At 34.8% G+C, this 12,409-nt stretch overlaps 1 protein-coding gene across 1 annotated transcript in view; it reads right to left on the bottom strand.

Annotated features, from left to right (window-relative positions):
- LEO1 (LEO1 homolog, Paf1/RNA polymerase II complex component) overlaps positions 1–12,409 on the bottom strand; it is a 58,823-nt gene that overhangs the window by 31,100 nt on the left and 15,314 nt on the right. Inside the window, exons 2-5 of the mRNA XM_074234671.1 lie at positions 7,846–8,598; positions 4,725–4,829; positions 3,394–3,488; positions 1,628–1,773 (exon numbers count right to left, since the gene is read on the bottom strand). Of these exons, the coding sequence (XP_074090772.1) occupies positions 1,628–1,773; positions 3,394–3,488; positions 4,725–4,829; positions 7,846–8,598 (1,099 nt within the window). The remainder of the gene's footprint in view (positions 1–1,627; positions 1,774–3,393; positions 3,489–4,724; positions 4,830–7,845; positions 8,599–12,409) is intronic.

Below are 12,409 nucleotides of genomic sequence, written 5' to 3'. Positions count from 1 at the left end.
GAAACTTTAATGAAATTGACAAAGGATATACTAGTCTATCAATCAGCATTCCTGACAGTGAGAAGAGTACTTGGGTATTTTAGGTAAACTATCTGGGTGAGCTGAGAAAACATGAGAAAAATCATGCTGAACAAAAGTCAAAATGAAAATATACAGACTAGTAAATAATATATGTAATTCTATTTACTTTATCCCTACCTAATGAATGACATGGTTTAATATTAAAATTTCCTATATCAAGTTTTAAAATATCTCAAATTCTAAATATAAAAAAATGGTAGGTATTTTTTTACAATGTATTCAATTACATAAAAAATACTGTTCCTACTCTAGGTTTGTTCTGAAAGTAAAACTTTAAAAAGGAATTCACATAAACAATCTCATTTCTTCTTATCTTGTTTTGAATGATGTCACTTTCATTAAGTTTGGATGGAAAAAAAATGGATCCATTTGCCCTTCCTTTTACAACTTCAACACTTAGTCTAAACTATTTCAGGATGATTCCTGAAATAATTATCCTCTGAGCAAGAGCTTTACTAAGAGAAAAGGCTGAAGTTAAAATGCAAAACCCAAGTTAAAAGTACTAATTCTTGTCAAAAAAAAAAAGGACAATTTTGCAATAATTTCCCTTTTGAAAAGGTTTTCTCTCTCTCAGGTAAATTGGTTTAGATGGTTTGAATAGGGCTAATAAGAAAAATTAGCTTCAATTTTTTCTATGATTATAGCTGGAAAATGATTACAGCTGAAAAATGGACACAAGAGGGAGCACTAAGAGACTGTGAATAAATTGCTACAGACAACTAGAAAAAAATTCTAAAACAGCACCCCCCAGTAATTAAATTCTATATCTTCAAATACAAAGGATAATACCCTTTTAAAAGTCAATCAATAAACATTTAATAAGCAGCTTCTATGTGCCAGGTGCTATGGAATAATAAGGACAAATCAGAAAACTTGCCCTGGGGAGCTCACAACCTAATGGGGGAATAACATGCAAATATACATGTTATATAAAGGATAAATTGTAAATAATTAACAGAGGGAAGGCATCAGAATCAAGAGGGACTGAAAAAGACTTGTCCAGAAACTTAGTAGGGAGAAAGGGACAGCTAAGAAAGGGCCTTAATTGCTAAAGAAATTTATTGAGTAGATGGGTAACACAGTCAGACCTATGCTTTTCAAAGACCAATTTGACCACTAGATGGAAAATCAAATGGAATGGAGGGAGGCTTGTGGGTAGAGCCATCAGCAGGCTATCACAATGGTCCAGGTATGAAGTGACAAGGGCCTGAAACCAGGGTGATAGCAGCATTAAAAGAGAATGTAGCATAAGAAAGAGATGTTACTTACAAGGGCGAAACTGACAGGCCTTAGCAACAGATTGAGCATGTGGGTGGTGGTGTGGCAGTGTCAAAGTTAGGAGTTGAGGAGAATATCTAAATTACGAGCCTGGGTGATTCCTAAAATCTCTTTAAAAGTTTCTTCAAAATTATACATTATTTTATTAATGTGGTAAGACAATTTAACTATTAGCTATAATGATTCCCCCACAAAATATAAAATGAGAAAAAAAAGCATCTCAAAAATACTATTCCACTGTTAGAAAATCTATAATTCAGGAAATTACCTGGGTTCCACACTGAGAAAGTTGGGCAGCTTGACAAAATACAAATCATTTCCTAAATCTGTGTTTACTTTGGGTATTTCCACTTCTATTCTGGTCTCCGGAATAGGTTCTTCTTCCTGCTGCTCCTGAGGCAACCCATTTTCATCCTAGTAAACAAATTACAGAACTGAAGGACTGAAAAGGATATCAAAAATTATCTAGGTTCAACTACACTATTTAGATGTATGTGGCAGAAAAAGCAGTGCAAAGAAACCACAGATAGTAGTTTTTTAGTGCCTCAATTGCTTTTAAGACTTAAAATAGTGAAGATTAGGGTTTTTTTAATTTTTACTAATCTTGTATAAAATACTCAAACTTGAAAATAAAATATTATTTCAAGGAACCCTAATTAATATAGGCTAACAATCATGACCTCAATTGAGAACTCAGATTTGGGCTGAAGAAATGATAGCAAACATTCAGGTAGCACTTTAAAGTTTCATTAGTGCAAATGATTCTCAAAACCAAGGAAGATGGGCATGGTATTATCCAAATTTTATTGATGAAGAAACGGAAGTTCAGAGAGATGATGTAACAAGGTTAGCAAGAATTTGAGACAATATTCAAACCAAGGTCTGCCTGACTCCAAGTTATTCAGAGATATATAGCAGCCTAGTAGACTGACCATCTGTCTGCATGCAGCAATACAACACTGACAGAATATGACTAAAATGCTAAAACAGCTTCACTCTAAAATGTGATGCTCTTTCTCTTCTTTGAATGTTTCTCCATGTGCAAACAAAATGTCCTTTTTTAATACATATATCTCATCTGTATTCTAATTTCTTTTTTAAAAGGTTATCAAATTAACATTACTGAAATGAATGACACTGTAAATATAAGAATAAAAAATATCTTCAAATAAAATAAAGCAAGAGGATACACTTCACAGTGCCCCAATTCATATTTGTTTAAAATAAAACAAAACACAACTAGAGAATATAATTTAACAAACTGTCCCGAGTAAAAGAAATAATTGCTCACTAGGCTCCTGTGTATATAGGCAATCTGCAAACTTTTCCTGCACAAGGCAAGATAGTATCATCAACAACAACAATAATAGCTGGTATTTACATTTATATAGCACTTTTAAGTTTTGTAAAGTGTTTTCTAACTATCTCATTTGATCCTGGAAACAAACCTGGGAAATAAGTGTTATTATTTATCTCCTTGTTTTACTAATGATGAAACTGAAGCAGGCAGAAGTTAAATGACTTGTCTACTGCCCCAGAGGACCAAATATGAGAAAAGTCCCATCTCTCTTCTAGTCATCTCTTACTATAACTGTGAAGTCTACAAAGAATCTTTGCTTCTACTACAAGAATAGAAACGGTGATGGGAAGCAAATATCAGAATCAGGACTTAGGGAATCATGATTGAATTCCTAACATGGAACCCTTTATAAAGATTCATATTCTTTATGGAGGTAAATTCCAAATCTCTAAAATCATTTCCCACTTTTAAACAGTAATTGGTAAAAACACAAAGCTTCTTTCTACCTGAGGCACAGAACAGCTTAATCTCTAAACCAAGATGCACACAGTCTGACCCTGAACTTGGGACACAATTGGCAGTCAGATCAGAATCACTAATATCCAAGAACATTCAACAAAGTCCTGAAAGCTAGGCTTTGGTTCTATGACCATAAGACAGGAAGAGAAGACTGAGGTTTATCCATGACCTTTTATTCTACTAATGGTTCCAGTTCAGGATAGGTATTTACTCACAATGGGCTGTCCTGGAGTGGGTGGTTTGTCTTCCCCATCACTCCCTGAAGAAATGTCATCTGCACCTCCAAATAGATCCATGGCTTCACTATTATCTTCAATGGGGGAAAAAAAGACAAAAGCCATCATTTTTCCGTAACTCAAGTTATATGGAATACAACTCACATAAATGTTTATGTGAATATGTCACAAAATGCTCTCAGTTAAATGCAAAACATGAAGGATCCCACAGATTTTTACAAAAGTTGTTATATAGTCAGCACACTAAAACAGATTTATTCGGTCAAGTCAACAAACATCTATTAAGTGCTGTGTCCCTAGTCTTGTGCTAATATCTGCAGATATAAATAAAGAAAAAAATAATCGTGCCTCTTCTCAAGTATATCACAGTCCAATGAGGAAGAGAGATAACAGGCAAACAACTATGTACAACCAAGATATATCCAGTATTTTCACCGTTCAAGGAAAATATCCAGGGATCTGACAAGAGTTAAGCAATAATCATATTTATCTTCAATAAAGAGAAAAAAGACCAGGCAGGTGGGAAACAAAAATCGCAAATAATAAAACCATATTTGTATGGAGCTTTGCAGCTACCAAATCACTTGATTCACAAAAACCCTGATAAAACTAGTTGGTATTATTATTAGCTCCAGATGGAAATTTACAGATGGAAAAACTGAGGAACAGCAAAGTTTAGAATTTACAATCTCGATTCATCTCTATATGACCACATTTATCTTCTCATGTGTTCTTTCCAACAACTCTGAGTTGGATATGGCAAGTATCATTTCTATTTTTCAAAATAAGAAGCAACTAGACTACAAAGTCTTGCTGGGGGGGGACAGTACTCTTGACAAAGTCTGCTGAGTCTTTGTCCCAAGTTCTTTCCATTATACCAGGTTGTTGCTGCCAGATTCATTCCTAATTAAAGGCTTTCAGTTCACAGTAGTATTGTATGCTAATAGTTTGCCTCATAATCCTTCAATTGGTAAAGTAAAAGAGCAGAAGAGCTTTCAGTCCCTCAGTCAACAAATAGTTAAGGGCCTATGGTGCCCAAGCACTAGGGACCCAAAAATCAAAGTCAAACAGTCCCTTCCCAAAAAGGCCAACAGTATAAGGGAGGAAATGAGTGCACATCCTTTATAAAGATATAGAGAATATATACAAAATTAATAAAATGTAGTTTGGGGAGGGGAAGGAGTGTTCAGAGTAAGTCTAGGTAAGTAAATGATGTCAATTAACATATTAATCAAAATTCTTTAGTATCTGACATCTTGAATAAAGCATTAAGAGAATATTATAGTTTTTAAAACAAAAACCAAGATTACCTTTTTGGCCTTCTTCATTATCACTGTCTGCTTCTGAATCAGAGGTTATTGCTTTCTTTCTCTTCCGTAAAACTTCATCTTCACTATCACTACCTCTTGCAGACTCTACAGAAAGTATAATAGGATTTCATCATAAAAATAACTTTTTTAAACTAAATACCTTAAAAAACAACTTAGAGTAGCATTTTAATTAGAATGAGATTTAAAGGAAGGAAAATAATGTCTACTCCTATAAGCAAGATGATATATAAGAGTTTAATTTCATTCTAATACCACTTTCCAAGAGATATTTATTTATGCCAGAGGAGTACTTCTATACTTCAAACAATATGTAATTTAATGGATATGTTTCAACCAATGAAGATAATAACCCTTCATGAGCTGCAGGGAGGCAAATTTTTGATGAAGAATACCCTTAAACATAGCAAGACTGAAAGATAATAATCCTTTTATCAGATCTACAAACAAACCTCCTTCATCCTGACTGTACCTTTCAGAGCTTTTGTTCCGGTGACAGAACTTATGTGAAACTAGTGTCACCTCCACACAAAAATACTAACCCCAATCTCAAAAGAATAAAGTTTTAGAAGGATCATTTCACTTTATTTTATTATCTCTGATGGGAAAAGTGGACCAATGCCTCCTATAAAGTTAATTTTAATGTCAGAAGGACGAGAATTTAAGAGTAGCTCAAAAGACTACACTATAATAGTATGCTTAGTGTTAGTATCCATAAGGTAAAGAAAACAGGATGGTTTTTTTTATTTTAAAGTAAACTCAAACTTTTTTTTTAAATCAACTTACATATCTAGTCCTTCTAGTATTAGAATGTTTTATTTGTATAAAATTTCTACTGAAAACTTTTTAGTACAAATAACATAACAATAAAACATTCCTTTCTGATAAACATAAATTGTCCACTCCACTTACCCAAAGAAGACCATTAAAAAAAAGACCTTCAAATAGATCCAAGTATTATAGAAGCACTTTCATATAGCAAAGAAATGGAAACAAGACCCCATTTGCCTTTCCAAAAAAAAACACCTAAAAAAAACAAATAAAATTTATCCTATCTCTTTGGGCGGCTAGGTGGCATAGTGGATAAAGCACCAGACTTGGAGTCAGGAGTACCTGGGTTCAAATCCGGTCTCAGACACTTAATAATTACCTAGCTGTGTGGCCATGGGCAAGGCACTTAACCCCATTTGCCTTGCAAAAAATCTAAAAAAAAAAAGTGGAAACAAGGTATATAACCATCAATTAGGAAACTGGTTAAATAAGTTGTGGCACAGGACTATAAAGGAACATTACTGCATGATAAAAAATTATACATAAATGTGATAAGTAAAACAGGAAAAGATACATGAACTAATACAAAGTAAAGTAGGCAAGATCATAAAAATAATATTAAAGTCTACAACAATGTAAATGAAAGGACTTGTCAAAACTAAATTAAAACTAAATACTATGAAATTATCATGACTAAACTTGATTCCAGGAAAGACCCATAAGAATGCACTTCCCCCTCCTTTACCTGCAAAGGCAGGGCATTATAAAAGAAGAACATCATATATTTAATGGTGAACTCAGTTTTGCTGAAATGTTTTTTTTTTTAAATATTCTTTAAGTCTCTCTGGAAGGAGAGAAGGGACAACTAGACAAATGTTAGTATAAAAACAAAATAGCAAAATGAACATTTTAGAATTTTTATTTTTAAATTTTTTCACATCCATTATATTTATATAAATAATCTTAAGTATTTGCACAAGATCAAAAGCATTATTATAGTAGAATGATGTTTATAGTAGAATAAATTTTTTATTGTTATAAATCATATTTACAAACTATAGAATTTAGAACTAAAATAGAGGCTTCACAGCTTAACATATATAAAGAAGCATCTTGGACTTAAAGGCAAAATCAGTAGGCATATACCACTACCTTTCTTTCTCTCAGTTCCTGAATCTTTTCTCAATGGAAATTTTGCTTTGGTAGATAATTCGGAAGTTAAGGTTGATTTTCTTAGTAGTAATTTGAGTACTTAAGGTAACTGTTTCCTGATGGTCAGACAAAGAACTGCAAATAACTCAATTAAAGCTTGTCTTCTTATCTGAAATGCAAACAGCATAAAATCTGATAATTTCTTAGTTTAAAAAAAAACTATTCCTGGGGTGGCTAGCTGGTGCAGTGGATAGAGCTCCAGCCCTGGAGTCAAGAGTACCTGAGTTCAAATCCAGCCTCAGACACTTAATAAATACCTAGCTGTGTGGCCTTGGGCAAGCCGCTTAACCCCATTTGCCCTGCAAAAACCTAAAAAAAATTTTTTTAAAAAAACCCTATTTCTTTAACAAAAAAAAAGTCCTTTTCATGAAGGTTTATTCCCCATGGTTACAAGACACTTGCCAATATGTCCGATAAATGGCTACGTGACAAAGGAAAGAGCACTGGACTGGGAATCAGGCCCAGTTGTATGTCCCTGGACAAGTCCCTTAATCTGTTTGCCTCAATGTTCTTGCTGCAAAAAGGGAAGCAGTGAGGATGAAATGACAAAATAGCTGTACAGCACAATGCCTGGCACTTCCTTGATGCCATTTTTTTTTTTACAGAGTTTAAAATAGGCCCTAACTACAAAGCATATTATTTCCCCAATCAACTAATTTTACAGAAGAAAAATAGTATCACATCTGCTTCAAATATTTTTCTTCAATTAATTATTCTCACTTTCAGATCAAAAAGACACCATCTTTTAATGATGTTAATCCTGGCATTGAACAACTGCCTAAGAACACATTCACTCACTACTTTCTTCAATGGCCACTACTAGGTCACTTAGCTTTTATGACTGTCTCTTTCTACAGTCTCAGACTAATCTATGAAAATGGAACAATTGCCACTTCACAAGCTACTTCCCTATTAAAAACTTACAATATTTATTTATTTTAGACACTTCTTTCTACTATATTTGATCATTCATTAACAAATGGGGAAAAAAAGAATGAAGTATCAAAAGGTACTAAACAAAATATAACAAAGCTAGATTAGAGAAGGGGAGGGTTAAGAATCTAAGAAGAAAAACCAGGTTGGCAAGGCAGGCCACAATTCTACATATAACATTCCATACCTGACTTATGGTCTTGTTCCTCTTCATCATCAGACCGCCTATGCTCTTCATCAGAGACCTGTGGTCTTTCATCATCAGAATTTTGCATTTTCTCCTCATCAGAGACCTGTGGCCTTTCTTCATCATCGGAATTCTGCAACTTCTCATCATCATTATCAGAGGCTGCAGGTCGTTCATCATCAGAATTGGCCATCTTCTCTTCTTCAGAGAGCTGTAGTCTTTCATCATCTGAAATCTGAGGCCTCTCATCATCATCGGTGTTCTGCATTTTCTCATCATCATCAGAATTCTGCAATTTATCTTCATCAGAAATTTGTGGTCTCTCATCATCAGAGTTTTGCATTTTTTCATCATCTGACTGATCACTTTTATCTTCTCTGTCCCACTTTTCATCATCTGAATGTGCTTTTTCAGAACCCTCAGCCTCTGACTGATGGCTCCCTCCATCTGATCTGTGGTCTCCATCTTCATCTTCATGAGGAGCATCTGATCCACTATGCTGATCAATATCTGATTGGTCATTTTCTTCATGGTCAGAATGCCCAGAAACCTCTGATCGATTGTCTGATCTCTCAGAGTGATTATCACTCACACTATGAAGTACCTCATCCTCACTGTCATCTCCAAACAGTTCCTTGTTACTTGGTTTTGCTGAATCTTCTCTATCATCCCCCTCACTGTCACTTCCAGAGGGATTACTACCAGAAGCAGCATTTTCATGATCAGAATCAGATCCAGATTCAGAATCAGAATCTAAGAAATAAGGAAATGATATTCATATTATTATGCCAGCAAATATAAGCATATCTAAATAGCAATATTCATTCAAATACCTTTTCTTCTTTTTTATGGGTACCAAAACATATGAGTTGTTCAGGCAGAGCCAAGATGAAATTACAGGACAAAAAATAAAGCAGTGAACTCCATCCCATCTCCAAATAAAAACTTCTCCAAACAGATCTGGAAAATATATATCAAGTCAAATCTTGATTAAGAAATCCAAAAAATGGGGGCAGCTAGGTAGCCCAGTGGACAGAGGACCAGCCCTGGAGTCAGGAGAACCTGAGTTCAAATACGGTCTCAGACACTTAATAAATTACCTAGCTGTGTGGCCTTGGGCAAGCCACTTAACCCCATTGCCTTGCAAAAAAACAAAAAACAAAAACAAAAAACAAAGAAATTCAAGAAAAAAAGGAGTAAATTTTTTTTTTCTTCTCAGGTCAGCCATGGGGAGATAGATCTAGAGACAGAGAGGGGAAACTAGGGCTGAGGTTGTGGCAGAAGCAGAGCATTCCAGCTATAGGAAAGGCAGTGTAATAAAAGTGAAGTTCTTAATCCCAGAACAGAAACTTAGGGTGAAGGAATTTGTGTCAACTAGCAGCACTGTCACTTACTCTTCAGTTCTTGGTTACCAATCCAGGCCAAACTGAGGAGACTTGCAACTACATCTTCGGGTCCAATGTGAGAAGCAGTCATAGGACCTAGGTTGATCTAAGCAAGAAGCAAGTAGCAAGTTCAGAAACAAGCAGTGGCTATGTGTCTTGGATGCTAGAAGCAGACTAAGATTTCAGTTCCAGTTCCTAGCCCAGAGCAAGGCCTGAAAAAGGATAAGTAGGACAAGAATTCCAGACTGAAGGAAAGTCTAAAGCTGTGGCCCTCTTGAAATTGCATAGCTTTCCAGCTGGCTGAGAGTGACTATTCAAGTCTAGCAGAAATCTAATGAAACCCCAAACATGGCAAGTTCACAGATCTATTGCTCAGATCTAAACCCAGGAGAGGAATTTGAAGAGCCTAAACCAAGAGGGTAGGGATCAGATTTTCCATATATCATATCATTTTGAGGGCACTGAATCTCTTCATGTCCCCAGTTTGATTTGTCCCTGAGATCCTGGAGGAACACAACATTCAATACCTCAAGAAAATAACAGTAGTACCATCAGATATTTCCTTCAGAATTTCACAGAGCCTGGTCTTAATAAAGTCCCAAGCCAGAGAGTAGGTCAGAAGCTCCACTACAACTTTAGGAAGTCTCAGAGAATTGTTTAAACCAATGATGTCAAACTCAAACTGTCAAACTGCAGGCTGCTTATTGACCTAGAAAATCAAAAATTAACATTTTCTATGTTTTAGCATCTTTATTTATTTTGCTAAACATTTCTCAATTAAACTTGAATATCACCAACGTCAACTCAGGGCAGATACTGGACTCTGACACATGTGGCCTAGAGCACTGAGTGACTGCCTAGAGTCACATCGACAGTATGTGTCAGAATCAAAACTTGAACCCAGGTATTTCTGGCTCCAATATCAGCAATACTTCCACTAAGCCATGTTGCCTCTCTTTATTATTAACTTAGACTTCCAAAACTGAAAGGAAGATAGCCGAATGTTACATCACACAACTCTAGAAGTTTAAAAAGGTGGCACACTTATTAACCAGAATGAACAACTATTTCTCTGGGGTCAGCATAGCACCTTTGAAAACACAGAATAAAGAGCAATGTGATCCAAGGGGTGGTAACCAATCTGTCTCTCCACTGTATTCCATCACATACCCAGAGACCAGATAAAGAATTTTGCATTAGGAAGAAGCACTGTGAATATGAAGCGAAAGAAAGTAATTGTTCCATTTAAAGTTTGCAAAACTTTTACACATATTATATAATTTGATCATCACAACAAACACTTATATGAGTTGAACAGGAAACTCCTTTACAAAACACCCAGTAAATCATCTAGGTTCAACTTCAAGACATCCAAGGGGAAGTATTGTCTAAGGCTTTCCATTCCATTTTTAGATAACTCTTCATTGTTACAATTTTTCCAAGTCCCAAACTTCTATCCATTGCTAGTAGTTTTGTCCTTTAAGTCAAGAAGATTAAGTCAAATATTTATTCCATATAACAACCCTTCAACTATCTTAAGATGATTCATGTCTCCCTAAATTTTCTATTCTCTAAGCTAAATATTTACAGTTACTTTAATTGATCTTCATATGGTAACATCAACAAACATTTTATTAAGTGTCAAATATGCAGACACTGCTAAGGGTAGAGGAGATATCAAAGAGAAGCAAGAAACAGTCTTTGCATTCAAGGAACTCATAGTCTTTTGGTGAAATTTTTTTTCTTCTTTTGTCCCAGTGCTGAATATTTTGTGTCAAATTTGAGTCAAAATACAAATTTCACAAGGGATCAATTATAGTTGCAGTTTATATTAGTTTCTTCCCAACTACCTTATAAATGAACCTAAAACAACTAAATAACAAATAAAACTTGCAGAAAATAAGTATTTTTCAACATAACATGCTCCTGCACCAAAAAAAGCTAATTGAGAAGACACACAAACAACTATGTAGTCAGGGTATTTTAGAAATTCCCCCCTTAAGGGAAAGGTAATAGCATAAATATGCATTATTTACTTTTTCCTAGCGATAAAGAATCGGAAATGGAGGGAATGTCCATCAATTGGGGAATGGCTGACCAAAATGTGGCATATGAATGTGATGGAACACTATTGTTCTAATAAGAAATCATTAGAGATGGGACTTCAGAGCAGCCTAAAAGATATGCATGAACTAATACTAAATGAAATGTGTAGAAGTAAAAGAACAACATACACACTAACAACAACATAGGATGATGATAAACAAATATGGACATGTTCATTTCAGCAGTAATCAAAGACAATTCTAAAAGATTTGTCATGGAACGTACTATTCATATCCAAAGAAGGAATGGTAGAGTTTAAATGGAAGTCCAAATCTTATAATCTTCAATTTTTAAAAGTTGTCTTATGTATTATGTTTTTCTCTAAAATTTTTTGTTTTGATTTGATTCATCTTTCACAATATGATTAATATATATCTGTGTTTAATATGGTTATACATATAAAGCTTATATTAAACTGCTTTCTTTCAGGGGAGGGAGGAGGGAAGGAAGGTTGGAGAAAAACATAAACTCAAAACCTGACAAAAAAAAAAAGATTGTTGAAAACTGCTGTTGCAGTTGGAAAAATATTTTTTTTTTAAAACATGCATTATCTCTGAGGTAGCACTTTATACATCTCAGTTTGGTCAATATAACTAGAAAGGAAAATGACCAATATTGGGGAGGATGTGGAAAAACTGGGATACTAATGCATCATTAGTGGAGTTTTGAACTGATCCAACTCTTCTGGAGAGCAATTTGAAATTACGCCCAAAAAGCAATAAAAATGTGCATACTCTTTTATCCAGCAATATCCACTACTGGTCTGTATCCTGAGGAGATCATGAAAAGGGTAAAAATCCAACATGTTCAAAAATATTTATATCAACTCTTTTTGTAGTGGCAAATTAGAAATTGAGAGAATGTCCATCAGTTAGGGAAAGGCAAAACAAATTGTGGTACATGAATGTGATTAACATATTGTTCTATAAGAAATCATGGGGGGGGGGCTAGGTGGTGCAGTGGATAAAGCACTGGCCCTGGAGTCAGGAGTACCTGGGTTCAAATCCGGTCTCAGACGCTTAATAATTACCTAGCTGTGTGGCCTTGGGCAAGCCATTTAACCCCATTTGCCT

Source organism: Macrotis lagotis, chromosome 4 (genome assembly GCF_037893015.1).
Source record: "Macrotis lagotis isolate mMagLag1 chromosome 4, bilby.v1.9.chrom.fasta, whole genome shotgun sequence".
Lineage (NCBI taxonomy): Eukaryota > Metazoa > Chordata > Mammalia > Peramelemorphia > Peramelidae > Macrotis > Macrotis lagotis.
Note: the sequence above shows the minus strand (reverse complement) of the source record. Positions and strands in the feature narration are given on the sequence as shown.